At 40.7% G+C, this 27653-nt stretch overlaps 1 protein-coding gene across 1 annotated transcript; it reads left to right on the forward strand.

The window, feature by feature from the left end:
• Window positions 1-988: 988 nt before the first annotated feature.
• Window positions 989-27653, forward strand: LOC135264945 (matrix metalloproteinase-17-like). The gene is made up of 10 exons (XM_064354024.1): window positions 989-1722; window positions 13832-13964; window positions 14288-14423; window positions 18104-18390; window positions 20529-20705; window positions 22077-22176; window positions 22780-22862; window positions 24610-24762; window positions 25292-25549; window positions 25948-27653. The coding sequence occupies exons 1-10, from the start codon at window positions 1576-1578 to the stop codon at window positions 26268-26270; spliced, it is 1797 nt and encodes a 598-aa protein (XP_064210094.1). The 5' UTR covers window positions 989-1575; the 3' UTR covers window positions 26271-27653.

A 27653-nucleotide genomic window follows, 5' to 3' on the forward strand; every position in this document is an offset into this window, starting at 1 on the left:
GATTAATGTAATTTATCCTTGTTAAATGATACGTTTAGATGAAAGTTGCTCGTTGTCAAAAATAGCAACATACTATAGCCTATACAAAGTTTTTTGCATAGCATGAAAAACATGTAAAAACCAAAGGCATCCTGCAAAATAAATAATTTAAAAATGTTATTTAGATTTGTTAAGGGCTTGACCGAGGCTTCATTGGTAACTGGCAATATTTACAATACCTTTCGATCTTAGTAGCCAGCTGTGTCGTGTTTTGTATTTCCCCCCCGAAATACTTAATAGTAGTGAGAATGAATGCGTTGCTGAAGATGTTCATGGACTGCCTCTACAACACACATTTATTTTCTTTGGGTTGCGCATCTCTCATTACGTTAATGTAACCTTCCTCATACCTGTTACCAGCCATTTGGATAGTAGTCATTCTTGTTAGGCAGCTGAATACCTACAGTCTGCCATCCATTGATATACGAGTCACGTTGTTCTAAATTGGTCTCTTGTGCTCTAATTAAATTAGCATGTCATTACTCAGTTTTGTTTTCGCTTTGTTGTTGATCATCTTTTGATAGTTGTGTAATAGGCTACATGGAGTGCAACGATCACCAGCATTAGTTCCATATGTGAACAACTAAACATTAAATATCGGTATGTTGTTGCTTAGCTTATTGTTATTGTTAAAGAACAGTCCAGTAGAAATAATCTTATTTTCCTCAGTGGTACCATTTATATGTCTTTCCAAAATAGTACATAACTGAGGACTGTTTTGCAGGCTATAGACTATATTGCACAAATAGAGAATTTCAGCAGATCAGATTTTTCTGAAATTCTTAAATTCTATCAGCAGACCTTACGCAAAATAGCCAGTGTAAGCAGACGGTAGACAAGATAATCAAAATAAAGAATGCAATAAGGGTTCTCGACATGCCGATAGAACAACTCTCTCTCTCTCTCTCTCTCTCTCTCTCTCTCTCACACACACACACACACACTCTCTCTCCCTTTCTTACATGACTGTGCTGTTGTACACACGCAGCTCATCATAAATATCCTGTTTACGGTACTCTCTTTCTCCCTCCAGCTGGAGCACTAGTTCCTCTGCCTTCACAACACGCGCTTCTGGTCTTTTCCCCCTGAAAGTACAGCGAGATAGAGTTGCCAGATTGAACAGAGAAGAACTGTACATTTGAAGAGAGCTTCTTTTTTGCCAGTGTAAATATAGCCCTCCGTTCTGCTCAGAAGCCGCGTTTACCGAAGCTGGGAAATTTGCCTTCTGAACTGACTTCTGAGCCGGGGTGTTTAAGGATGAATGCTAGCACGCATAATGCAAATATTTTAACCACAGTGTACTCTAAGCGGAATTAGACTTCTTTCAAGAGGAAAGCAGTTTCTGATCGCAACATCCTCAACAGCATCCGCGCATAGCTATATCAGAAGTTCGGAGTGCGCGTGCAACAAGGTTTTATTTTGTTGCCATGTATAGAAATGTGATTTCACATGCATGCTATGCGAAGAATTGAGTTATATTCTGTCCTCGGATGTGGCGGGAGTACGTGAACATATGCGCCAAATCAACTTTTGGAAATGATTGTTCTTAATTTGCGGAAGTGGGGATCATCTCTACAGCGTTGGATAATATACTCCGATATGTTTTTGTTACCAATTCTTTGGCTTTTCTCCGAGACGTTCGCGGCACCATCGCTGACGGCCGAGCAGATCAACATGGGGGTGGTAAGTGATGCAAAACCATTGTCCCTTAGCACTTTTGGTCCGCTGCAGATTGTGCTAAGGGATTTCGGATTCGTCTGAAGAAAGTAGGCTACTGAATTTAACGTGAGCACTATTTCTACAACGTTGCCTCGCCGTCCAAAAAATTAGCATCAATTAAGCATGATGTGCTTGCTTATTTATTTATTTATTTATTTATTTATTTATTTATTTATTTATTTATGCATTTCGTATTAAACATGTTTTTAATTTAGCAGTGTATCATTTTGCATTTATTATTCAGTTATTGTGAAGATATTTCACCTATAAAGACTGGAAAACAACGTATATGTGTAAACATTCTGTCAACAGTGTGAGTTTTAGCGATACATTGTTTCGCCAATTACCTCAAACACAAATTGTGAATGCAGTGTTCAGTCTTCAGTAAATATTACCCTGTATTTAGGCTACCCTGTATCTTTCTTACGTAGAAGACAGTGTATCGCACACCGCGGCGCTAATTGTCGTTGACGGACGGATAGAATACATGGAAATATTTGACTACTGGCATAGGTATTCACAGACATGAACCAGAACCATTTTGTGACCCAAGTTCAGTATGGATTTACATTGCAAAGTAGGCATCATATGCTATCACTAAACGAGAGTGCGCGATGATTTTGTTTTGGTTTGTTGGTGTATTTTACCCCCCCCCCCCCATGTGCTGTATCTTTTGATGATTGTTTTGATGTCGCAAGCTGAGACCGGACCATGCGCAACTAAATCACAACGCTCAAGTGGCAAAGTAGGATAAAGAACTTGGCTACTGAAATTGAATTCTGAGGTGTCACTTGGGTGCTCTCATTTCTGTGTGTTCTCAGATTCTCCACAGGGATTTCACAGACAGGGAGACCTCACGAAACACAGCCACAGAATGGTGATGTTGTTGTTTTAGTTGACAATATTGAATACATATAATACTGCTTCAATTGAAGAAAACCGTTAAGGATTTAAAATACCCAATAAAGCCCCCAGGCTTATTTCCATTGTGGTCCTCAGTTTTGTTGATGCTGTTAATATAGACAATATGATCACTCTTGTTGATCACTCCCTGCAGTCAAGCTCTGGGTACATAGTAAAAAGACCTGTTTTAATTCAACTCTACTAGAGTACATTTGGTCATACTCTGGATCAAATTTACTCTGTTACTGTTTAATTAACACTGGACATTTTACTGTGTGAGCAGGTGCATGTCTCATTAGGGTTGAATGGCTCTCTTCTGTTGGAGAAACTTTGTGGTGACAACTTCACTCTGATGGTGAGGTTAAACATAAGTGAGGTTTACATTCAGCAGGGCTGCATGGCTGCAGTCAAGCCTGACTGTGTTAAATTAGCTTAATCTAATCAATTAAATTAGGTTAATTGGTTGATTGAGTAACTAAGGGGGCAATTCCTTTTTCACATGGGTGATATGGGTGTTTGATAACTTTTTTATAAAATAAATGAAATAATCATTGAAGAAATGTGTTTTGTGTTTACTTGGTTTTGCTTTGTCTAGTATTACATTTTGTCTAAAAACAATTTTGTGTGACAAATATGCAATAATAGAGGAAATCAGGAAGGAGGCAAATACTTTTTCACGACACTGTATGTCAAGAGCCTTTAGACTTTTGTCATACTTTTCTTGTCATGTCGGTTTGCAAAAGTTCACTTGAATTCCAGACATCTAGCTGTAAACTGTATGCCAAATAATTCAAATAACAATCTTGCAACCAGAAGTACCTACAGTGTCAGAATCCCTATTTTTTAAACTTATTTTTTTTAACAAGTTTACTGTTTCTTGTATTCCACACAATATGAATGTCCATACCTGCTGATGGAAGATTCTTGTATTGATTTACTGCTGGATAATATAGGTTTTGGCAACCAGAAAAGATGGGAAAACAAAGTTAGTACAATTTAGGCAAGAATCAAATCATTCTTCCTCAAAAAATTGATCAGCCGGACTATAGAGACATACAAGACTATAGACATACAATGAAGTAAGAGTTGAATCGCAACAGCGAATATGATCAAACAGCATTGTATTTCTGTGTGATAACCTAATAACAGAAATGTTTCTGTTGCAGTCTACTAAGGTAGCCTGGAACAATCATTTTCTCATCTCTGTATAATTATAGGTTTTGCTTTTTTAACACTCTAGATTTTGATTTGTGGCCCCCACTGAGTCGATGTATAGCAGTTTTCATGGCTGGGACCCCTTCACTAGTGGACATCTTGAAAGCTCTCAGTTTGGACATAGCAGCTCTTTTAGACACACGGGGTGTGAACAAGGGATAAAATAACTAGAAAAATGACTTGAAAGACACTCTTTATAGGTACTGAATCCTGATCTGACAAAAATAGAACGCTTCTTCATAAGCTACGTTTTCACACAATGATAATTATGGTCTTTATCCTTTGTTTACATCATTGTGAGCCTCTTCTCTTGCCCATTTGGGGTCTGAACTGAAGTTTGTCTAAATGAAGTGAACCTATCCAAGTCTTACTGAGCCAAGTATTTGTCTTTCAATGGAACCTGCGGTTACAATGGGTTTAGCATCGGACTGGTTTCTTGTCATCATTAGACATAACTTCCCAGAACTGAGCTAAATTGGCAGCAGGAAAACTCAAAGGAAATTCACTTTCTCTTACTCCCCTATCACAAGTGAGATGACTAAGAAAACCAAAGACAGCATAAAAGACATGAAATGGTGTCGTGTCACGCACAGTTGCTTCCTTGTTCTTTTTATTATTGACGCAGCTTGCAAATTATTTCAAAGCCGCACTTGATTCTTGCATTGGCCCCGTCTCTTTTTAATGTGTTTACTCATTTGCATATTTCTGTTATTACATTCACAAAAGGGAGTAAAATACCTTTCTCAGAGGCAAGCTGCAGCAAAGAACCAGGTGCATGAGGGAGAGACAGGCTTTTTATGTGCAGAGAGCAGGCTCTCCTCCAAAACTCTTCTTTGTGCAAAAAGGCTTTGTCCTGTCTCTCCTTTCAGAACCCTTTCCATTTAATTTTCTAACAGAATTAGCCTTGATGTAAAAATAAAAGATCATAGGCAGGGCATGGCTTCTAAGAAAATGTTTATGAGCAACTCAGCTGCTTATTCTCTTTTGCCAATTTAAAACTAATTTCACCGTAGTGGTTACATTTATGGTTGAATGTGACCGCTACAGTGGCAAGAACATTTAATAGCTCATTCTTATTTTCTTTATTTCAAGCTAAGCTTTAACAGGCAAATTGTTCTAAAAACAAACTTGAATATCATGTCATTAAAATTTTATTTGTTTTTCTGCTGGGGAAGTATTACACATTTAGTACCTAAATTAGGGTCATCTGTGTGCTTTAATGTATCGTTTTTTGATACCCTCCACTTCCAACACACACACATACACATACATGCAGGCATATTTTGTCATTGAGAGGCTTGGTAAACAAGCTTTTTTCCCTTCCTTTGCCAAGAAGAACTGCCCGTGGAGTAGTGTTTTTTGTGTGGGAGCTTCTTGTGGTTTGTGGGGTTGCCATGCTAATGGTCTCTTAAGGGCATGATGTGCAGAAAATGAACAGCCCTGTGGTCTTGGCTGTGTCACATCGTCCCCACCCAATTCTGTAGACACGTGCAATACACCTTCACTTGTGATAGTCACAATCTGTGTGTCCCAAGTGCAGGGTCAGTGCTGTTCTTACATCATATGTGCTTACAAGAGGGACTGACCATCTTCAGTGCTGTCCTTGATCTGATTTAAACATGTATTTCTTTATATCCTGAGCATGCTGATGCATGTCAGTGTTCCTGGGCCAGCTCTCTGGATGATGACATTAGATTTCCTCTGGCAGGCATCTCCTTTTCATGCTTGAGGCGCACGGCTTATGCCCATAGCCGATTGTAATGGAGCGAGTTGTATGGAGAGAGATCCATTCAATCCATTCCGGTTGAGTCCAGGTGACACTCATGCATGCACCTCATTCACTCTGACAGTCCATGAGATTGCTAGCCTGCTGTTGGTGCTTTGTGGACACTCAGTTGGACAGGCAGCATGGACATGCAGTGTGAATTCTAAAATATGTGACCGTGTATTTTGAGTGTACTAAAATACATCTCGAAAATTGGCCAATTTTAGTAATATACAGGTTTTTTCCTGGCTCAAAATAGGGCTTAGGTGGTGACTGCGTGACAGAATGGTCTGGCTATAATGCCCCTGTCATCTCAATGCGGGCATTGGAACAATTTAAATATTTAAATATGTACTGAAGGGTTACACATTGTAATTGCCAGAATTTGGTGACAGTGTCTCACAAATACATCAACAGCTGCCTAATAAAGAAACAAAACTGCCAGAATTTATGAAGGCAGGCAGTTTCTGTTGAAAATAGCAGACACCTGAGTTGCATGCACAGTAGTGAGCACTCTGTGCCTACTCTCTTATTCTTTTATGCAGTTAAGCAGGTTCTACTGAAGTTGATGTCTAAGATTGCACAAAAACTTGAAAGCAGACAGAACTTAAAAAATATTAAATGCAGTATCATTCATGACCATACTTAGGTGGCCCGCCTAAGACATTTCAATGCAGGAAAAATCCTCTTATACCCTGTACCATTTCATGCTGTGATTCTGGTAACAGATTATGTTACAGTACAAACTACATTCATGAAATGTATCTGTTTTATTAAATAATAGTAATGTTTGGATTTGTAGCCCTTTATTAACACATACACACAATCTCACACACACACACACACGCACACACACACACACACATTTCATATTGGAATCTCATGTAAGACTCAGAGGCCACTGAAATGACACTACGCGATGATCCACTAGTTGGTAAAACTGGCTTTCAATTTGTATTATTTCTGTGGTCAAGGGCAGTCTAAAATGCAAATAGGGAATGCAACGTGAAAATCAAGTTCCCTCTTTTCTGCTGTGCAAGCATCAGGGCCCCTGTTTGTGTAAGCACGGTCATCGGAGGTGCAGCAGTGAGCGGGCGATGGCCGTTGCCACTGGTGTGAAGATGTGTATTTCACCGTGGACCTGCATGTCGATGTAAAGACAAGAGAGGGAATTGAAAAAGCAGGCAGGCTGACAGAGATCCTTTACACTCTGGCAGTCCGTGATCCATCTCTTGGGCTTTTGTTCAAACATGTGCGAAAGATATCAGTTGGACAGAAAAACACTGGCACATTTGTTGAAGGGGATGCTGGTGGGATTACACAGAGGAGTAGGAGGAAAAAACAATGTTTCCAATACCTCACTTTCTCTGTCACATCATCTTTTGCAAGCATGTTCCTTGGGTTTCATTGTTGCATGCACTTTTCCTGGAGTTTTGGTGTTGCATTCTTGTTCCTGGAGTTTTGGTGCTGCATTCTTGTTCCTGGAGTTTTGGTGTTGCATTCTTGTTCCTGGAGTTTTGGTGTTGCATTCTTGTTCCTGGAGTTTTGGTGTTGCATTCTTGTTCCTGGGGTTTCATTGTTCCATGCATATACCTGTCTCCGGGGTTTTTCTTTTTGCTGTTGCTGGCATGTTCCTGGGGTTTAGGCGTCGCTGGAATGTTCCTGGGGTTTCCTCGTTGCATGCATGCTCTGAGCCCTGATATTGTTTGTTTTTATTGAAAGGAAGTGAAATGTGTTTTGATTCGTAGACCTTTCCTGTGCTGTACCAGTTAGTTCAATGAACGTGCACAAAATTAGCTAAAGAGAGTCTATCTTACAGGGTGGGATGATGGAAATGGGGGCTGGGGGTGTTGTTTTCTAAATGGGAACTTAATTGACTTGCTTTCAGCAGTATAGATTTCTTATATTTTATTGTGTCACTTTTCAATAAACAGCTTTTCTTTCAATAGACAGTTTTATTTTTTGCTGCCTCAGGGGTTTGTCTGTGTACCGTGGACTCTTTGAAGCAAATATGAGACGGCTTTGGGGAGCTATGGAGTTACATGAAAACAGATTGAAGGCTTTGCATTTTGAGGCTAAAGGAGTGGGAGGAAAACCCATTTAACCCAGAAATTCAAATTATTATTTTGTTCTGTAATCATGCATAGTTTTTCAGCATAAAGGTCCTATAGGGGATGTGTCTGTTATTTTTGTGTGTGTGCGTGTGTCTGTATGAGAGAGAGTGTGTGTTTCGTCTTTGTGTCCAGGCGTATTTATAAGTCTGTTCTGCTGGTGCAACATTTTCCATCATTTCGAGACTTTGACATTGACATGCACAAAACAGACCACTTCATCCGTTTACTGTGTGGTTGATCAGCTGACCTGTGCAGTCAGGAGAACTGCCCTGCATATGCAGCTGACTATTGCTACAGACTGAAGGACGGCTTGCATGATGAGGTTGGAAATAGACCTCCAAATGAAACTGGGTCGATTACATGCTGACCTGCAAGACTGCCAGCCACTCGTAATGTTTTGGGGGGTTGGGGGTGGGGGGGGGAGGCAATGGTGGATTCTGTGCATGAAAATATTCTAGAGTCTTGGTCATTACGATCCCACCCATATATTTATAAAAACATTAAAGCTAATGAATTAAGTTTCATTTTATTTTAATTCATGAGCACAGCATCTTCAACTTATTTGTGATGCCAAGGCTGTCTATAAATATTGCAGAGCCTCAGCAAACTCTGGAGATGAAGAGCATGTTGGAATCTTCAGAAGCCTCTGCTTTTTGGGTTTTTCAGTTTGTGCCCTGTTTTTCAGGACACAACTCAACGAGTCCAACATACGCGTCTGTTAGAATGTTCCTTCTTTCAAGAGATACAGTATCCTCAATTATTACGAATGTATTTTGTGGTGGAAGTTTTTCAACGCTCCCTTCAGAGAACAACTTGGGTATATGCCACACCATTTTGCTTAGGAAGGTATTGTACATTAATGTTATCATTCTAATGGAAAATTACTTAAAAGGGCAGTTAAAATCAGAGAGGTACCACTTGTAAGGTTGCCCTCAAAAAGTAATGTATTGGTTGTTAAACAAATACAAACTTGTGTTTAAAGGTTTGGGGTATGATACCTATTAGCTACTTGCCATCAATTTACTTGATACGAGAACCCACAACAAAAAGGGTGAAGATTCTTCTTCCATGGTATCTTAGAACCATGAAAGTTAATAAATGAGTGTAACACACTTTGTACAAACAGAGTAGTTGTACAATACCAGAATAGTTGTAGAATAGTAGAAATGTAGAATAGTTGTTGAAAAAAATCCTACATATTATTTATATAAACATAAATATTTACTGTCTCAACTCATTTTCGGTACTGTTGAGGTAAAACTAACCGAATGGTCACAAAGAAGATCAGTTAGTTGGGAACACTGGGCAGATTAATTGTTAACTGCTAATAACAATTTATTGCGGGAGGACATATTTATGTTTATATAAATAATATGTAGAAAAAATGAGGATTCCTCCCAAAAACACTTAAAGAAAGCTATGATTGCAGTACCATCTATATTAGAGTGGCTGTGTTTGGTTCACAAAGAACATCTAACTGAAACGCTTTGTTTCAATCAAATGTCCATAATATTTTTTTGAACCAGGTTTTTCAAAGCACATTTGGCTTGTTCTGCAGCTGAGGGACAGGAAATAGATGTAAAATACAGTATTTCTTCAACGAGACACCATAAAAGTTATGATGTAAGGTGATATCAGCAAAAATACATAAAACAAAATGTCCAGATCCCTTGCTGTTACAGTTGCTATTGCCGTACCTCTGGGTGTCCTAGGCAGGCATTTTTCTACCAAGCATAAAGCCCAGAAGACAGCATTTCTGCTTTGGTTTGGTTACTGAGTGCCAGGCGGCTATTTTCTCCACTTCATCAACAGTTCATGCATCAGAGCCAAGCGATCAGCTCATCAAGCTGTTCTTTAATCCAGTGTCACAAATACACACAAGCTCTCTCTCTCTCCCTGTCTGCCCCCCCCTCTTTTTCTATCTCTGACCCACACACACACACTCAAGCAGCATCCCACGCATTAGAAAGCACTCTCCATGAGACAGATGGACAGCGCCTAAGATCTTGTGGGTTTTCATCCAGCACAAAAGGTTACAAATCTCTCAGCTGGCAAAGCATAATCAGCGAGCCGCATATTAAGACTTTGTCTGGAGCAACGGCATGATACCGGAGACCTTTTTGACATGCAGTGCAGACATACGCCGTCGCTCTAATCTGCTGTGCAAACACTGTGTAAGGGAGATTCACATATCCCCACCAGATCTGAGAGTGCTGTAAATACAGGTTAGCACTGCATATAATTGCATTTTTTGCCAGTTTTGTCAGTAGGCAGTAGGAGACATGACAGGCAAATATGAAGTTTTTTTAAAAAGTGTTAAATACAGTACATATATGAAATACACATGGGAATTATCGAAAATGTCAGAAAATAGCTTTGCAGTTCATTATGCTGCTTATTATGCAGAGACAAAAAAAACATGCCTTGTGGGCAGGTTTAAGTAGTGTTAGATACCTCTGAGCTGAGCTTGCAGCTTTAACTGTGAGCTGGAGTGCAGGATATTTATGGTGCTCGCGCACATCCCTGTAGCCGTCCGCAGTTACCCTGTAGGCTCAAGGCCAGATAATTAAAAGCCTATGAGAATGAATGTTGTGTTAGTCTGTGACGAACTTAACCCATACAACGCTAACTGCATGCCAGTGTTGTTAATACAACACTTATTAAACACACACTTTAAAAGATTAAAAACATTTTGTTATCTGAATTTTATATATATATATATATATATATATATAGTATTGCACTACTGGCATAATATAAGAAGCTTCATTCTGAGCAGCCATTGGTTCATTATGAGATTGATTACGCTGACAATTTTCTCTGTAGGAATGTTGTTGTACAGTATTGATCAAGTTCTTCTTGTTTGTATTACAGGCAGTGCCGGGATTTGGTCTCGTCTGTCTGTGAGGTCCCTCCTGTCAGATCCCCTTACCCTTTGTGATGTCAGAGGTTCAGCAGTGTCCTTGAGCACTTCTGCTGTCATCGTAGGGCGAGCGTTATGTTCCACGTGAGGCCTGCCTCGCTAATAGGCTATTACTTTAGCCGACAAAGCATGAGAGGCTCACTGTTTCCGTTGGTGTTCCCATGTGTCCGCATGGCATGTTCTTCATGTCTGGAGCTGCCCCACTTATAGACTGAGGGTGAGAGGCTGTTGAGAAACATCGCATGCCCATTTGGAGTGGAGAGGAGCAGGGAGAGAGAAAAAGAGGGGATGCACCCTTTCCTCCTGCAATTTCTGCCCTAGCTGAGAAGGGGAAGAGCTGTGAAAATCACAAACCAGGCAAAGTCACACTGCCACACTGGTTTTGCGCCTCATTACTACAGCTTTTCTATGACACTCGGGCTACATTCTCAATCAGTCGGTGGCTGTGTGTTTCTGAAACCTCTTCTATGTAGCCGTACTTCTGGTTTTTGTGGCCGTATTTTGTGGTGGTATAGTAAATGGACTGATTTTGCCTGGTGCTTATGAACCTAATAAATAGTCAGCTGATTCTTCAGTGGCCTTACTGTATATGAATGTCTCAGTGACTAGCTGTTTGGCTTGCGTAAATCAATCATTATTTTATTTTAAATAGTGACCCTTACTGCCATACCTGGATTTACTCTATATCACTGCACCACAGTGGAGTTACTGCTGCTTGCAGAAGCACATAGATCACTGCCACCCGTTCTGATGCTCCACCCACATTATCGCGACCTCCTACAGCCTGGTGCTCTTCATGCAGGTGACCTCAGTGGGGTACCCCGAGAGCCGCAGTGTCTGCTGGCCAGCAACCAGTTCAGATCCATGAAACAAAGTGAAGAAGTTAACTGTTAAGTCAGTCGCTATAATCAAACAATGAATTACTGAGGAGAGACAAAAAGCAGCACACCCCGTAGGTTAAGGACCAGTGCCGTCTGGTTTATTGCTCGGGCCACACGGGCCCTCCTCCAGTTGGTGATCCTTAACCGTTTTATTTTGCCGAGTGCCTCAGAGGCTCACTTGCCAGTCTCTATTACCTGCTTGACTTGCCTGTGAGCCTGCTCCCATCACGTAGCTCACTTATCTTTAGCTCCCCGTTAGCTCGGCTTCCTGTCGGTCCGCCCCGGGGCCCACAGCAGACGGGCGTCCCGAGAGAGCGAGCCTGAACTGCGTTTGAGTGCGTGTTCACTTTCACAGCTGAGCGGCCTTGTTCCGAGACAGCCTCTCTGACATTTCGCCCTTTGGCATTTGTGAACAGTGTTAGAAAGCGATAGCAGCTTGACTGACTCCCGTTTTGAATATGAATACTGCTTACTGATTACACATACCGGCAGTCGTATAGCCAGAATCTCTGTTTATGACTCGGTTCCACATTATAACTTAGAATGAAGTTGTTAGAAGATTTTTAAAAAGTGCTAAAAATGTTGTACCATTGCAATGTTAACTCGCAATTATCACATGTTTCCTAGGAGTATTTGGACAGTTATACAATAGTAGAAATTGCACAGAATTGCCATTTTATTAGAGCTGTAAAGTAAAACAATGCATTTGGTTCAGCGCAGTTTTTAGACCTGTTTATATTTAAATTAGGTTGTTTGAAAAGGGAAAATGTGACGAGAGTACTTGGCAGCTAGGGGTTTCTATGGATACAGCTACTGGTATGGTGAAAGTGCACAGAAGCCAATGACTTACTTCCTGTCCGGAGAAGGTTATAAAAGGATCTTTATCACACAATCCCATGAGAAAGACCCGCAGCCACATTGGGAGGTTTCTCAATGAAGATGATGGGGGGACAGAGACAATCCTGCTTTTCATGGGGAAGATGAGGTTACAATAAACAGCTGACAGGACATGGTGGTTTTTTGGGAGGGGAAGCGCTCTAGCATATGATTTTGGTGCTTGATCTCTTGAGCCACTGTGAGAGTCCCTTGTCATCCAGCTGTGCCAACCCTCTCAGCCCCCCCTCAGCCCCCCCAGAAATAAGGCAATTATGGGACATCTTGGCATTTTCTGAGCTTGTCATGCATCCTAAAGAAGGGCGTTTTGTGTCATTCATCTTGAAAACAAGGCTGTTTTTAAAGTTCAGATGATTGGATCTTTTCAGGTCTCATATGAATGCCTGTTGATTGTGGGAGAGCTGGGTGTAGTGTTGTGTCTTATTAAAGTATTTTTATTATAATTTGTTTTGTTATCTGTGTGAAGATCTTACAAATATTCAATCATCCAAATTATATATCATGACATTTTCTATGATAACTTAGATAAATGTCTCGTTTGGTTCATCTGTGGACCACACTGTTTTGGATGTGTACTGAGTATAGCCATGACATAGTAGTTAGATACATTTTTTGCTATAGAACTATGAAATGCCTTGTACTGACATATTTTTTCAGTCATTAAATATATAGGGATAAACATCTCATGATCCCTAGATACGGTCCTTTCCTGTATCCCAATATGATGTATGGAATATGTTCTTTTTAGCCATAGCCTTACCTCATAAAAATGATATATTCTTTAATTTATTTAAAAATATGTTTCTGTGCCACCTGCAATTGTGAATTGCATTCATACAGTCTTCTGTATTCTACTCAGAAGTATTTTGAGTGTTGTAGGAAGGAGGAGTTGGGGTGCTTTTAATTCAGCACACTGAGAACAGTTTTGAAACCCAGGAAACACAGCATTCCTACAATGTTTGTCTTTCGCCTTGCTTTTTTCCCCTTGTGGGGTTTCTTAGTGCTCCCTGTCTGTTCAATTACTACACTTCTACAGGATTACTTAATCTCCACTGAGACCTGGGGTTTACAGCGAAACTGTCTGCAAGAGAATATTTTGATTGAAGCGAAAGGGATTGTGGGAAATTAACCTGACTGTAGCTTTCATGCCATGGCTCATGTTCAGAGGATTTCAGGGATACTGATGGATTTGACGCTGTTCATGACAAGTAATTACCCTCCCCTCCAGCGTTACACTTAAAAGTGAGCCAAAAAATAACAATGGAAACTGAGTGAAAATGCAACAATGATAATTCAACAGGGTTTTCTCTCATGGTATGTTTTAAAGGTGATATTTTTTATAAACCACCCCCTAAAGTTTTGCTTTTTCTGTATCTAGGACTGGCTGACCAAGTTTGGGTACCTCCCACCCCCGGACCCTGTGACAGGACAGCTGCAGACCAAGGAGGCTCTGACCAAAGCCATCAAAGCCATGCAGAAGTATGGAGGATTGGAGGAGACAGGAGAGCTAGGTCTGTGTGCGTGTGTGTTGGCGTGAGTTTGTGTGTCTATGTGTTTGTGAGGAAATGTATCTTCATATGTATATCAGAAAGCCTGTCAACATATCAACAAGCATGTGTTTATGGGTGTGTGGGGTATGTGGTCCAGATTACACGTATTGTATTGATTTAGTACTGTACTGTTGTATTGTACTATGCATGTGCCCAGTGGATAAATATGGAGTAAAAAATAGCCTTTTATATGTGTGCATGTGTGTGTGTGTGTGTGTGTGTGTGTGTGTGTGTGTGTGTGTGTGTGTGCATGTGTGTATGCATGTTTGCTTTTCTGCCTCCAGATGAAAAGACCCTGGTGCTGATGAAGACTCCACGCTGCTCTCTGCCAGACGTCGCAGAGCCAGAATCACATTCAGGCCGACGGAGACGTTCAGTGCCCTCCCAGACCAAGTGGAGCAAAAGACACCTGTCCTGGAGGTAGGCTCACGTGCAAAGCATGATGGGATACACGTCTTCTACCTAAAATAATACTTATTGATGCGTTTATACAGTCTTAAGATATTTGCTAGATCTGATATTTACATATTCTTGTTTCACAGATGCCAATTCTTTCTACAAAATGCACAATTTATTTTTTTAAAGGATTTAGTCCAACAATGGTTCTGAACATATGAACCACAAACAATTAGGGCCAGATTTTTGCACATAAAACTCACAGCACAAATTGCAGGCTGACAAGGATATGTTGGTGCGTTCGCAGTCTTCCTGAAATCAACTTTATTTACTACGGCTACAACTAATTATGCAATCAGCAAATGGTACTACCTGCTATTCACATTCTGTGTATGAAGCACATCTTAAAAGGTGCAGTTCAACAAAAGAAACTCCTGTTTGATGGGTTGAATACACTGTAAAATTTCCAGCACTAATTCAGCTTTTACAGAGTTTATATGAGTCCGCTCTAGCCATGGGAAGAGTACATTTAACACAGAATATTGTACTGTATATCTTCATTGGATGCAGGGAAGTTGATTTATCTTCTGGTGCCATGTAATTGTTTATCCAACGCTACAGACAGCACAGAAAATGCACGTGTTGGCAACAATTGCTGATTGAATCAATCCTGATGTGATAGAGTGTAATGTTACAAAGAGCTTGACTATTGTCTGGATGGAATGGGATTGTGTGGAAGGTTCTGGGTTATCTTTTATTTCTCCCAGAAGCATGCTGTGTATGTTGTTTCTAACAATGTTCTGGCAAAGGCAAAAATCATGCTCTTTCCGTGATGGACAAAGGCAATTTAATGAACCTGTCTTTCAATGCATTATTTAGCCCTAGTAGCGGCAACTGCCCACTGAATTTTTTGAAACTTCAAGCTTGTTACTGTTGCTACAGCTGTGCATGTTATTTCAATCGTTTCCCACTTTGATACATAAGATGCATGTTTCTGGGGTATAACATAGCTGTGACATAACTGTGTCAGAAAATAGTAACAATAGGCTTGATAAGTCTGGCCTTTAGCTTTCGCTGGAGATTTGTTGATGCAGACCATACTTTCATCAGCTGATTTACATACTAAACTCTCAAAGCCAAAATACAAGCTGCAGAAGAAGCACAGTTACTTGAAGTCCATTACTGAAAATTGAAGTAAGTTTGAGTGAATGAGAATGCACAACCCGCCATGGTCTTGCAAAGTGGCCAACCAAGCTTGGCCATACACCCCATTGCTTCAGCCCGTGACAGGTGATCATTTTTATGTTCTGCACAACATAGTAAAATTTCTTCCAACATAAAAGCAGAAGTAAAGCAAAAATTTTGAAATAAGTTGATTTCTTAACCCTTTTGTGTGTTTCTTTGTCTTATCTCTTGTATCAAGAGAAGTAACCAAAGAATGTCATAAATAATTTCTGGCAAAATGAACAAATGAATGTGTTTTACTTCAAAGAGTTTAGGACCTTTCATAGCACGGAGATAATTACATAATTATGATCCAGCCAGACTTCCAGCAGGCATGCAGGCAAAATGTAGCATACACCCTTAAGCCTGTAGAAAATGACCCCCAGTGTATCTCCTAAGCCCACATACATTCCTGCACACAGGAGCTTTGTTTTTATGGGAACCTTCCATGTGGTATTTCTATCATCATAGCGTCTTCAGTTGCTAGATCTTGCACGGTCCCCAACTGATTTATTAGCTCCAGCAAGTAGAGTGCATCTGAATGCTACAGCAACGCGATCATTGGACAGGAGGAAGTAAGGGATCAGTGGTGCCCTCATAGGCCCCAGAAATCATGCCCTGCAGCACCTGATACCGTATTTTGTATGACAAGCATGACAGCAACCCTGCACTTCACCTGCTTCGAGCATCAGCCTGCTTTATGTGTAATGCTGCGAGCTTGGGAATTATGTTCCTTCCAACAAGGAATGACACAAGCATAAGCCTGTAGCCATGAAATTGAAATGTAAGGCAAAGTTTCTAGAGCAGGAGAGTCGCATGCAAATCATTTTCACCCTGAAACTTGAAACTACCAGCAAAAAATGTCACAAACCATAGACTCAATTCTACACTGAAGTGCCAACTTCCACTGCAAATCAGACTCGGGCTGATGCTTGTTAACGTCACACTCTCGGTCACACTCTTAATTGTTTCGATGTGATGCTCAGAAAGAAACATCCCCTCATACCCAAGGTCCTCGACACCTACAGGGCCCTGTTGACACAGAATAAATGGGATTCTTGTTTCTGCGGATGGAAAACAAGCTCGCCCCTCTGGTTTGCAGACAAATGGGCTCTGTATGATCACAGCTGAACATGTCATCTGGGGCCTTTGCCGTTGGGATGTTAGTGGCAGGAGTCTGAGGCTGTTGTTTCAACGTGTCAGGCTTTCCAAAACCTGGCCACTGGTCTGTCACTAAGAACCAAAGAGTAACAATGTCTTGCACATCAAAGGTTTAATTCAAGTTTGGAGAGGAGATTGTTCCCTCTCTCTCTCTGTTTAATGTTGCATTTAAGGGTCTGGCATAAGTCTTTACTGCTGTTCAGTGTGACTGTGTGGCACTGGGGCAGTTCCATTCTAATGATGCATGTGGAGCACAATGCAAGCACAGCAATGACCATAGACATTTAAACAGAGTAATAAAGTTTGTGCTGGGGGCAAAGAGAGATGAAAGACAGCATGCCCTGATTTTGGCAGTGATTTGTCAGATTTTTACTGTAATTTGAGCACACATTCAAGAAAGCTGCGGCTACTGTCAAAGGGCGGCTACTGATGCTCAGAATGCATAAAGCTTCAGTCTCCTGAAAATGAAAGAAATGTCGATTGAAAGCAGACGGTAGTGTTACATTCTCACTCTTGAATACCTGTTCACCTTAAGATCACCTTAACCTACGCATAGAATGAAAAGGAGAAGGGAGAATTTACTGCAGAAATAACTACATTTTTATCAAATTCTGTTATAACACAATGTGCCAGTTTAGAATCCCTGTTGTAACAGGAAAGGACATACTGTATATAATATACTCTTGCCATATTGTTTGGCAATGGGCCATGGACTTTGGGGTGAACCGTTAAAGAAAAAAAACTGGAGTGAGAGACAATTTTTTCAGCTCCTTGTCAAGCAGCAACCATGGGAGTTCAATTTGAAATGCGGGGAGCAAGATTTCTCTGTACCTGAGACATCATAGAACACTTTGCATCGTGGGATGATTATAGAGCGCTCACGCAGTTATCACCAATGCCAAGGTTTTGCTAGCGGAGTTTAGGACTGGAGTGGGGAGACACCGAGCTGCTTTCTCTGAAACTGTGTGGCAGGAAGTATCTGAGGTGCGCCGATTGGGACAAGCTTTTTCACTTCCAGCCTCTGTGTTGTTCCTCAATGGGAGAGAACAGCTTTAAAGGCCTTTTGAAAGGAGGAAATGGTTCATGCATTGGATGCATTAACTACAGCCTCCTTCAGGAATATTATTCATTTGTTTATTGCCTTCATGAATTACATAAGAAACACCAATAAACTTCAAAGCGACGGCATTGCTCAAACAGTGCCTCTGAAATGGAAAATGTTTTTTGAATTAATACATTTTTTGTGATGATGGTTATTATGATGTTATGCGCTATGGGTGGAAACCTCTCTTCTATCTTTCTTGGGTTCGCATCCTCAGAATACGGACGTTCCCAAAGGAATCTCACTTGTTGGGCCGGGACACGGTGCGGGCCCTGATGTACTACGCCCTGAAGGTGTGGAGCGATGTCTCGCCCCTCAACTTCCACGAGGTGGCAGGCAGCGAGGCAGACATCCAGATTGACTTCACCAAGGCCGACCACAATGACGGGTACCCCTTCGATGGACCCGGGGGCACCGTGGCACACGCGTTTTTCCCGAGTGACCGATTCACAGCGGGTGACGCGCACTTTGATGATGATGAAGCCTGGACATTCAGGTCACCAGGTGAGGGTGTGCGGCAAGACATTAAGTCGTGTCAGTATCTCTTTTCTGACATTGTGCAGTCATTCCAAAATATCTGTAAAATACAAATTAGCATAGTGGTGTAAGTGTATGTCTTGTCTTTATGTTTGTCCAGGTTGCCCGGGAAACCGTGGTTTTCCTCACAAGCTCACTCAAGAACTGACAGTTATAAATTCAGGTCATTGGCAGAATCCCATGAAAGAAATTACATTCAATGTACCTTTATGTATATAATATAGCGCGGAAGAAAAACACTCAAACAATCTTTCTCTAATGAATCTTTTCGGAATAATGTTATCACATATAGCAAAGAGTCTTACTGTATATGCCTAGTTTTATGAATGACTTTTTGTATGTCATGCACTACTTAATTTTCTGGTGTTAAGTCTATTAAATATTGGCTTGAGATATTTTTTCTTGGAATTAACTACAGGCTCTGATCATTTTTCATCTAATTGAAACTTGGCACAATAATGGGTGCCTAGCTAATAGAGATGCTCCGGGAAAAAAACTCCAGTAAAATTTTGGTGTCCTGCTGGTTAATTGAGGCAGTGGGGGGAAAAAAATCACACGCCTGAATTCACTACAGCCCATTTTATAAAGAGTGTGACCCTGCTATTGCAGGTCAGATGGATTAATGTTTGTGACAGCAGCCAGATGGCTGGTATTAATTACAGTTTTCTGCCAATACAGACTGATTATCAAGGCTGGAACAAAGCCCCATTAACTCATTAAAAGATTGGAATGGACATTTTGAGCAATAAGGTTGCTAGTAAAAAAAAAAAATTAACAAAAGCAGCACTGCAATATAAAAATAAATACATAAAAATTATTCAGCTGAGCCTCTCAGCACGTTCACGTTTGTTTTTTAATCCTGATGAATCATGAAATAATGAATATTAACGCACTGCCAATTCATGTATCACAGCTGTTGATTATATCTTGAGTAGACAATTTAATGAATTTAACGTTATCCTGAAATTAAACACATTTTGCCTGCAAATGTCCAAATATCTTTTTGAGAGCAGCTTCAAAACAACAACAAAAAATGTCCATTATAACTTACAATAAGCATAAATTGGCCCTGTGGCTTGTATGTGTGTTTTAAGTGCCCACTGTTGGCGATCTCCCCTTATCAGTTGCAGACAGGGAATGTTGGGTGTCTGCATTCTGCTGATAAAGGCTCTGATCGTACAGCTATCTCCAGAAACCCCCTTTCACTAACCACATGACTGATCCTAATGAAACTGAGCCGAGATGCTATTCAAAGACATTCTCATCTGGAGTACCGGTGGATACAGATTCTAATGAACGTTTGTGCTGCTGTTGCCTTTTGCCTGAGGTCTTACAGGACTCAACCTATTAACTAAGGAACAGTTACTCATTTTGGGAAGCCATTGGGGACGTGCACAGCAACACTCATTAATGCCCTTAAAGTGTTCCTTTCAGTTATGCATTTATTCTTAATCCTCAAAATCCTGTTTCTTGCAGCTCACTAATCTCTACTGATGGTTCAGGTCCGGACTGTGCTGTGAAAGCGTGGAGTCATTTTGCAGCCTGCTTTATCTGACAGTTTTACTAAAAGATTGTGTGCAAGAAAACCACATTTACTGGATTTAAATAGAATACTGCTGTAAACAAATAAACTTTAAACTTGTTGCTTCAGATGTATAACAAGTGTGAAGGATGAAGTGAGTGGAATCCTTTGCTGGGAATATGTGGCAGCGGATGAGAGTGGGCTTTGTTGTAAACAACATTACCCAGACACTGTGACTGACTGACGATTAGGCATCGCTACTGCATTTGTCAACTGGAATCATAGTCATTCTTGACATTATTCTATTCCCGTGGTATTCTTAAGAATAGCAAGTTTACACCTACATCTTCAATGTAGCCAAATTCTTAAAGTAACTCTGTAATAACAGGTTACTATTATAGGTGTTTCTCAGCTCAGTGCACTCAATGCACTTTAACCAATGAATTCACAGAGCAGAACCACGTTTGTTGGCACCGATTCAGCATCATAAATCCCTGAGCTTAAGTGGCCAGCTTCTAAAACTTACACAGCTCCCGCGCAAAAAATGTACTGACATCATTGTTTTTCCCCTTTTTTGTCCCAGATGCTCATGGGATGGATCTGTTCGCGGTGGCCGTGCACGAGTTTGGTCATGCCATTGGCCTGGCGCACACCTCTGCCATCGAGTCCATCATGCGGCCGTACTACCAGGGCCCGGTGGGAGATCCGCTAAAGTACAGCCTCCCCTACGAGGACAAGGTCCGTGTCTGGCAGCTCTATGGTAAGCGCAGCCTCTCGTCCTATATGAAGTGCCCAGGTGAGATGCAGTGTATTAGACTTGGATGTGGAAGTTGATGTTATATATGATATATTGATGGAAGTGTCCCTAAGTTCTGTTTTCTACATTAGTGGAATAGTAGAGGTTCTGTGTTTTCTGTTACTGGCACAGTGATGGTTCCATTCTGTAGGGAATAAGTGGAACTGTGGAGCAAAGTGCCTAAACTGCGTTTTAAGTTCTGGGAACGCATCTCTGTTGTCTAATGGAGCGGTGATGATGGTATACCAATAGTGATACTTAATTTGAGAGCCAACTCTCAACTCTCACCACTCAAAGACAGGATGTCCTGTAGAATTTATGGTAACAAAAGCATCCACATTTACTCCCTACATACATACAGCTGGGGCACACCTTCCTCTGCTTGTCATGCACAGCGCGTACAACTTTATCAGAAGAGTCTGTAATTACCCACAATTCTAGTGGGACAGAGGCTTTCCCATCCATGACAGGTTTGTTTTTCTAATAGGCCCAGGATAGCTGGGATTCAGCTTGATTTACTTATATAACTTGGGTTTAGAACCAATTAGTACAGTGTTTAATTGGCTTTTTCCAGCAGAGTCTGTGGTCTGCTTATCATTGTGTGCCAAGCCTCAGTATAAGAGACTATGTGAATGCATCAGAATACACTGCAGAATAAGGGTTCTGACTAAAGACATTTAGAAATGTTAATCTTTCAGTAATTTTAAGGGTTTAGAATAGTGATTGGAGCAGTGGTGTGTAAAGCACTGATGTTATGCCATTACCACCATTAATGTGATTACAGGTGTAACTAATCTTTCTTAATTTATGTATTTGAGATTACAAACATTTGCCCTGCTTAATATTTGATTCATTGCTATAAAAAAAAACTAAAACATCGATTGTCTTTTAATCTAATCATTTGAAATATTTAGAATTGGCATTTGGAGCAGTGGTGTGCAGGAGGCAATGAATGTGTGTTCTGAGGTTCTGCTGTTAACATGTAGCAGCCTTGAATAATTAGTGTAATTAATGCACATGTGCAAAATACATTATGTTAAATGCCTGAAAATCACAGATTGTCTTGAACAGTGCTTTTTGAATCTTCTGTTTCTTATAAGTGTGTTTGTATTAATAAAACTGTTCCTTAAATGGTAATGTTTCTGGAAAAACTGAAATGCACTGTCCTATGTTGTCTTAAAAAAACATCTTAATAGTTTATTTTCCAACACTTTTAAAATAGCAGGGTGTGTTCTCCTTACTCTTATTTTTAGGAAGAGGCTAATACTAGAACCTCAGTTTTTTACTGCACATTCTACAGAATGGCACTAACAGTAGTCTCCTACTCCTTTCCAGGTGTTCGAGACTCAGTGTCTCACACAGAACGCCCTGATACCTCTCGCAGCGCCGATCCCCCTGTCCTACTGGACCTCCCCGAAAACAGGTCGACCGTCCCGTGAGTAAGAGGCCATTTCAGGACCCTTTCCAGCTCTGCAGAGAAGCCATTACGCATGGCTTGTACATGGCTCATTTGTGGGCATAGGATTACAAGTGACAACACTCACCACACAAGTCTCTTTAGATAGCTCTATTCATAACCAATGAGACAAATTTGTATTTACCAGGATATTAAATAAATAGTACCGTCAGCATAATTGCTCCACTTTTAAAATAAGCTGATTTAAATCTCTCATTAGCTATGAGAAAAGTGTACTGTAAATATTTCCCTGCATAGTGATGATTTCCCTTGATGTTTGCCTAATTGCAGCACGTTAAATCACTCTTTTATCTTGATACGTACAGTACATAAAACACACACAGTCAAGCCTGCATAATCCCCCAAAACGCATGCACAAACGTGTGCGCACACACACACACACACACACACATATGCACGCACTCTCACACACACACACACACACACACACACATGCATGCACACACACACACATGCACACACGCACACACACAGGCACACACTTGTATGTATAAATGCAATGGAGCTTCTGTTGAGGTGAGCACTTGATGATGTCAGGGCGTGTCCGTCTCTGTGTCTCAGGCCAGCTCGTGATGCCCCAGACAGATGCAGCACTCACTTTGATGCCGTGGCCCAGATTCGTGGAGAGGCCTTCTTTTTCAAAGGTAAAAAAGAGCTGGACTGAATTCAATTTTTTACGAATGCTTAAAAAACTGTCTTGAAGCTTTTTCAAGATGTTGCATTGTCTAGAAGGTATCTACTGTTCAGTAGTGGAGCCAGGAAATTTTCAATGGGGTGACCAGAATGGTCACTTTGGGTGACACAGAAATATGAACATAAAAATGTGTCCCAACTATTCTATGTTCTGCACCTATAACATGTAACTACAACATTTGGTACATTAAGGACCAGGCATTACCATCCTTCCATTCAAACATGCAGAGTATTATATATAAACACAAACTTATGAACCCAGTTCATCAATTTAGGCAATGGTAGACTAGATGAAATAACGTGTACCTGACTAACAGTTTTTTTTCTTATCCCTGAAGATACAATGATGAGAGATGGTTGAGTGAGAGAGAGAGACTATAGCTGAGTGTTACAAGTGCCCTGAAAACAGAGCTGCACAATGAGCTATTTCTCTTTCTCTGTGTCTTCAGCAATACACACAGATGCTGTAGACAAATAGATCATTCAAAGGAGCCCCAGAAGGTCAAACTTATAATCAATATGTATTCTTAGGCTCTGAGCCAGAAAAAAACATTTGAAAGTGAATCACAATAACAATAGCCTTTAGAAGGATTTACTACAAAAGTCAGACAACTCTGTATTGAATTCAAATTGTATTTATTTAATTTTTTTTCTTGAAAAAGTAACACCTCTACAATGTGCTTACAACAAAAGGCACATACCACTATCTATAAGCAATTGTATGTTCAGGGTAAATGCCAATCTCAAAAGGCTGAGCACTAGAATGTTTTATAAATTAAAATTTGATTAGATTTGGATCCATTGTGGATAAATGAATTTGAATGAATCAATAGTTTTCCAGTTTCTTACAACAGCTGTATTCTGCAGTTGTTGTGGTTTCTCGCCAAGTAACTTTCCTCATCTGGGCTCAACACTTAAAACACCCAGATGGGGAATTTTCAAAAACACTACGCTATGTCTGGTGAATGAAAAAGATAGCTAGCTGCCAAGCTAATTTTTTTCTGCATGGCTTGCTAGGGGCTTTTTTTAGATAAAAAAAATCACAGTAGTCCATATCGACAGACCTCTACCTTCGCTAAATTAACACTTCATGAAGTAATTAACAGCTGGGTAATGTAATCGTCCGGGTTTTATTAGCTTACCTGTAATAATTTGGTGGTTTGCACATTGCCAGCTGTAAGGACCCAGGAGAATCTAGTGTTTTCTGGCTGTTGGTCAGCAGCAGTCACACACGGGACAAAGGACACTATCAATAGCCTAACATTTCCATAGATACTCACCAAGCAATCAAGCTAGTTAGCAAGGGAAAAGGAAAAATGCGTTTAGCGTCAACATTACAAAAGTATGACGATATGGAGATTTCCACAGCCACCCCACAAACCTGCGTTTGCTAATGGTGCTAGCTTAAATATAAAATACCAATATTGGAAAATTCCCTGAGAGTAATTGTGTGTCACTTTACTTCCACAATAGTTTTATCAGTTGGGTTATAACTAACAACATGTTAGTTGTTCATTAGATTGCATGTGGTTTACAATCATAATGTTCAGTTCGTTAGCTCAGTGCCGAGATTCTCACTACCAAGGTCAAGAATCATTGATCTTGGTAAATGCTCTTCTTCCTGTTGATTTGTCATAACAACTGGGAAAAGACACAGAAGCACAAGAATAGGAACCTTGCATGTGTTTTTCATATTAGGGAAGTACTTCTGGCGTCTGACCCGAGAGAAGCACCTGGTGTCCCTGCGCCCGGCCCAGATCCATCGGTTCTGGAGGGGCCTGCCCGCCAACCTGGACAGCGTGGACGCTGTATATGAGCGGCCCGGGGACCACAAGATCGTCTTCTTCAAAGGCATGTCAGCAGAACCCTGAGTATTATCAAACCCACTGCCCTTAAGCAGCTGGGCTTGTCTGTGTGCTTCTGGTCTCCTATGATGGCTGCTGTAGCTTCATAGGGTCCAGCTCCATGCTATAATCCTAGAATTGATTGTGACACGTCAGTTTACCCTCAGTGAATTAAGCAGCCATGTTGATGAGGCTGCACATTAATCATCCACATCTAACCTGGATGTACATTCGCTCGTTTTTGTTTATGCTTTCCAAGTGAATTTCATTTTATTTTTATCTCCTAACCCAGTCTATATGTTTCTCTAAAAGTACAGCATGAATTCTGTGTCTTGGTAGAACAGCGTGGATATGTAAATTAGCAAATTAATTTTTTCAGTGTTATGCTTGAATGTTAACTTTTACCACCGTATTTACAGACTCATGTCTGGACTCCACATTTTAAATGTTAACATAATTGCTTAAAGCATTTCTCGTTTGAAGTATATTCCTTGTATTTTGATTCATTGTGCGTTTTTTGATGCACTGCCTATCAGGTTTGAAGTACTGGGTGTTCAAAGACAACAACGTGGAGGAGGGCTACCCCCGACCAATCGGCGATTTTGGCCTGCCACTAGAGGGTGTGGACGGCGCCTTCGTCTGGCTGCACAATGAAAAGACCTACTTCTTCAAGGGCAGCCAGTACTGGCGCTATGACGACCATCTACGGCGCATGGATCTGGGCTACCCCAAGGACAGCATGCTGTGGAAGGGAGTCCCTCCACAGCTGGATGATGCCATGAGGTGGTCTGATGGTGAGTGTCCTTTAATCCACAGTAAAAACTAGATGGTTTCTCTATCAACAATTATGTCACATCAGTTGCCCATATGATCTCTAACGGTTCCAAATAAATGGAACTGAAAGAATATCTCATAAGGTAAGGCATAAAACAGAGTTAGGTAGGTTTCCTTACATTCGATTTAATTTAGATTTTTAAATTGAAATATCATTCAATATATGCACCTGTTTCTATTTAATTCTATTTAATTTGTACTAATGCTCTTGTAACCTGAAGTGAGCATAGCATAGCAACACTTAAAATTGGCTGTAGGCCTACATCTCTCTTTCTCTCACAGACACACACACACACACACACACACACACACACACACTCACATTCTCTCTGTCCCTTTCTCTCTACCTCTATTCCAGGCGCCTCCTACTTCTTCAAGGGGAAGGAGTACTGGAGGGTGGTGGGGAGTGACATGGAGGTGGAGTCGGGGTACCCACGGCCCATTAGCAAGGACTGGCTGCTGTGTGCCGACATGCAGTCTGACTCTCCGGCCCTGGAGGCCAACGGCACAGAGACCCGCTCGCACGGCCAGCGCCATGCCAGCCACGCCGAGAACAACTACGAGGTGTGCTCCTGCACCTCTGACTCGGCCACGGCCCTCTCGCTCCGCCCCTCCCTCTCATCCCTGTGGCTACTGACCCCCCTCTGGACACTCACAGCGACTCTCTCTACATCGTCATGATGACAGGGGCCTGAGACTCATGGACACACAGACAGTCATAAAATGGAAGAGGATCAGGCTGCCTTTTTCTTTTGTGCTTTTATTTTTCTTTTAGGTATTACAGTACAGCCACGTGATACACAACCGTTTGTGAATACACCCACATAGTAATTTTTTACAGTCAACAACTGATGTGAACTTTATTATTAACAGTATTATTTATGAAAAAAATATATATACAATAAATAAAATCAAAGTTGTTTCATATTGTGAAGAAATGCAAAATATTTTTTTACTTTTCAAGTTTCAGATTGTATGACCTTTGGTAAAACAGTGGATGTATTTATAGTAATGGTACACCTAATAATAAACCATTAGAACAATAATTGAACTCCCAGGAAAACTTTTTAAAAATGGCTTAAGCCTTTAATATCAGGGGAAATATATAGATATGATTTTACATTTCCATACAAAAAAATCCCATTCCAGCTGAGCTGTGTAATACTTGCTGTCATATGATTTTACTATAGAAAGTGGTCTGCCTCATAACAGTATGTCTGTTATGTACACTCAACTTTACTGAACGGAAAAACAGATGTCCTTTTTCATTGGGCCCTAGGATTCAAAATTGGGGTTTGAGCAGATATTTGTAAATATTTCCATTCTGGTGGCAAAACAGCAGCAGTTCTTTGAGACATAATCTACAGAAACTACACTATATGTATAGATATTGCAAAGTCAGCTTCAGGTTTAGTCCTGTGTTTCACACAGTTTAATAAATTGGGGCCCCCAAGGTTACAGGTGCTCTTAGAGCAGTGACTTAGGGCCCAGGGAGTTCATATGTCTCTGAACAGTCTAGCTGTAAAGTCAAGTTAATGCAGTCAAGATGTCTTTTGATAATATTTAATAGAATACAAAATGAATGTGTTTTGTATAGATTAAATCCAGTCATCTTTCTCAAGTCTCAGTTTATAAGCCCCAGCTCTGACGACCTGAAAAACAGCGGTACTAGAAGACAGACTTTTATACAATAGCGAGACAAATATGCATGTGCAGTGGAATTTATTTCTTCTGTCATGCTGTTGATACCAACGCTTTGGAAGGCCATTTGGATATATATTCTGAAATACGAAAAGGGAAGCAATAAAACGAACAAATAAAAGGAACGAGGGCAGTTTTTTTGTTTCATTATTTCTGCAAAATCAACAACTGAAAAACAGGATGGTACTTGTCGCTTTCAGCTTATTGGCTGTTACACACGAGGAAATGGGCATTCTGCTGCTTCTGCAGAAAACTGTGTACCTGACAGTAAGATCAAAGCAAACAGTTGCCTGGGCTGCATTCACACTAGCTATTGTACTACACAATCATTTCCCCTTAGTGAAATAAACATGCTGTAATCAA

This window comes from Anguilla rostrata, chromosome 10 (assembly GCF_018555375.3).
Source record: "Anguilla rostrata isolate EN2019 chromosome 10, ASM1855537v3, whole genome shotgun sequence".
NCBI classification, from domain to species: Eukaryota; Metazoa; Chordata; class Actinopteri; order Anguilliformes; family Anguillidae; genus Anguilla; species Anguilla rostrata.

Bases quoted from the DNA above. Each gene is read 5' to 3' on its own strand.
- LOC135264945 (XM_064354024.1), top strand. From the start codon at position 1,576: ATGATTGTTCTTAATTTGCGGAAGTGGGGATCATCTCTACAGCGTTGG. The intron at 14,424-18,103 runs GTAGGCTCACGT...TCGCATCCTCAG, and splicing joins AAAAGACACCTGTCCTGGAG to AATACGGACGTTCCCAAAGG. The intron at 25,550-25,947 runs GTGAGTGTCCTT...CCTCTATTCCAG, and splicing joins TGCCATGAGGTGGTCTGATG to GCGCCTCCTACTTCTTCAAG.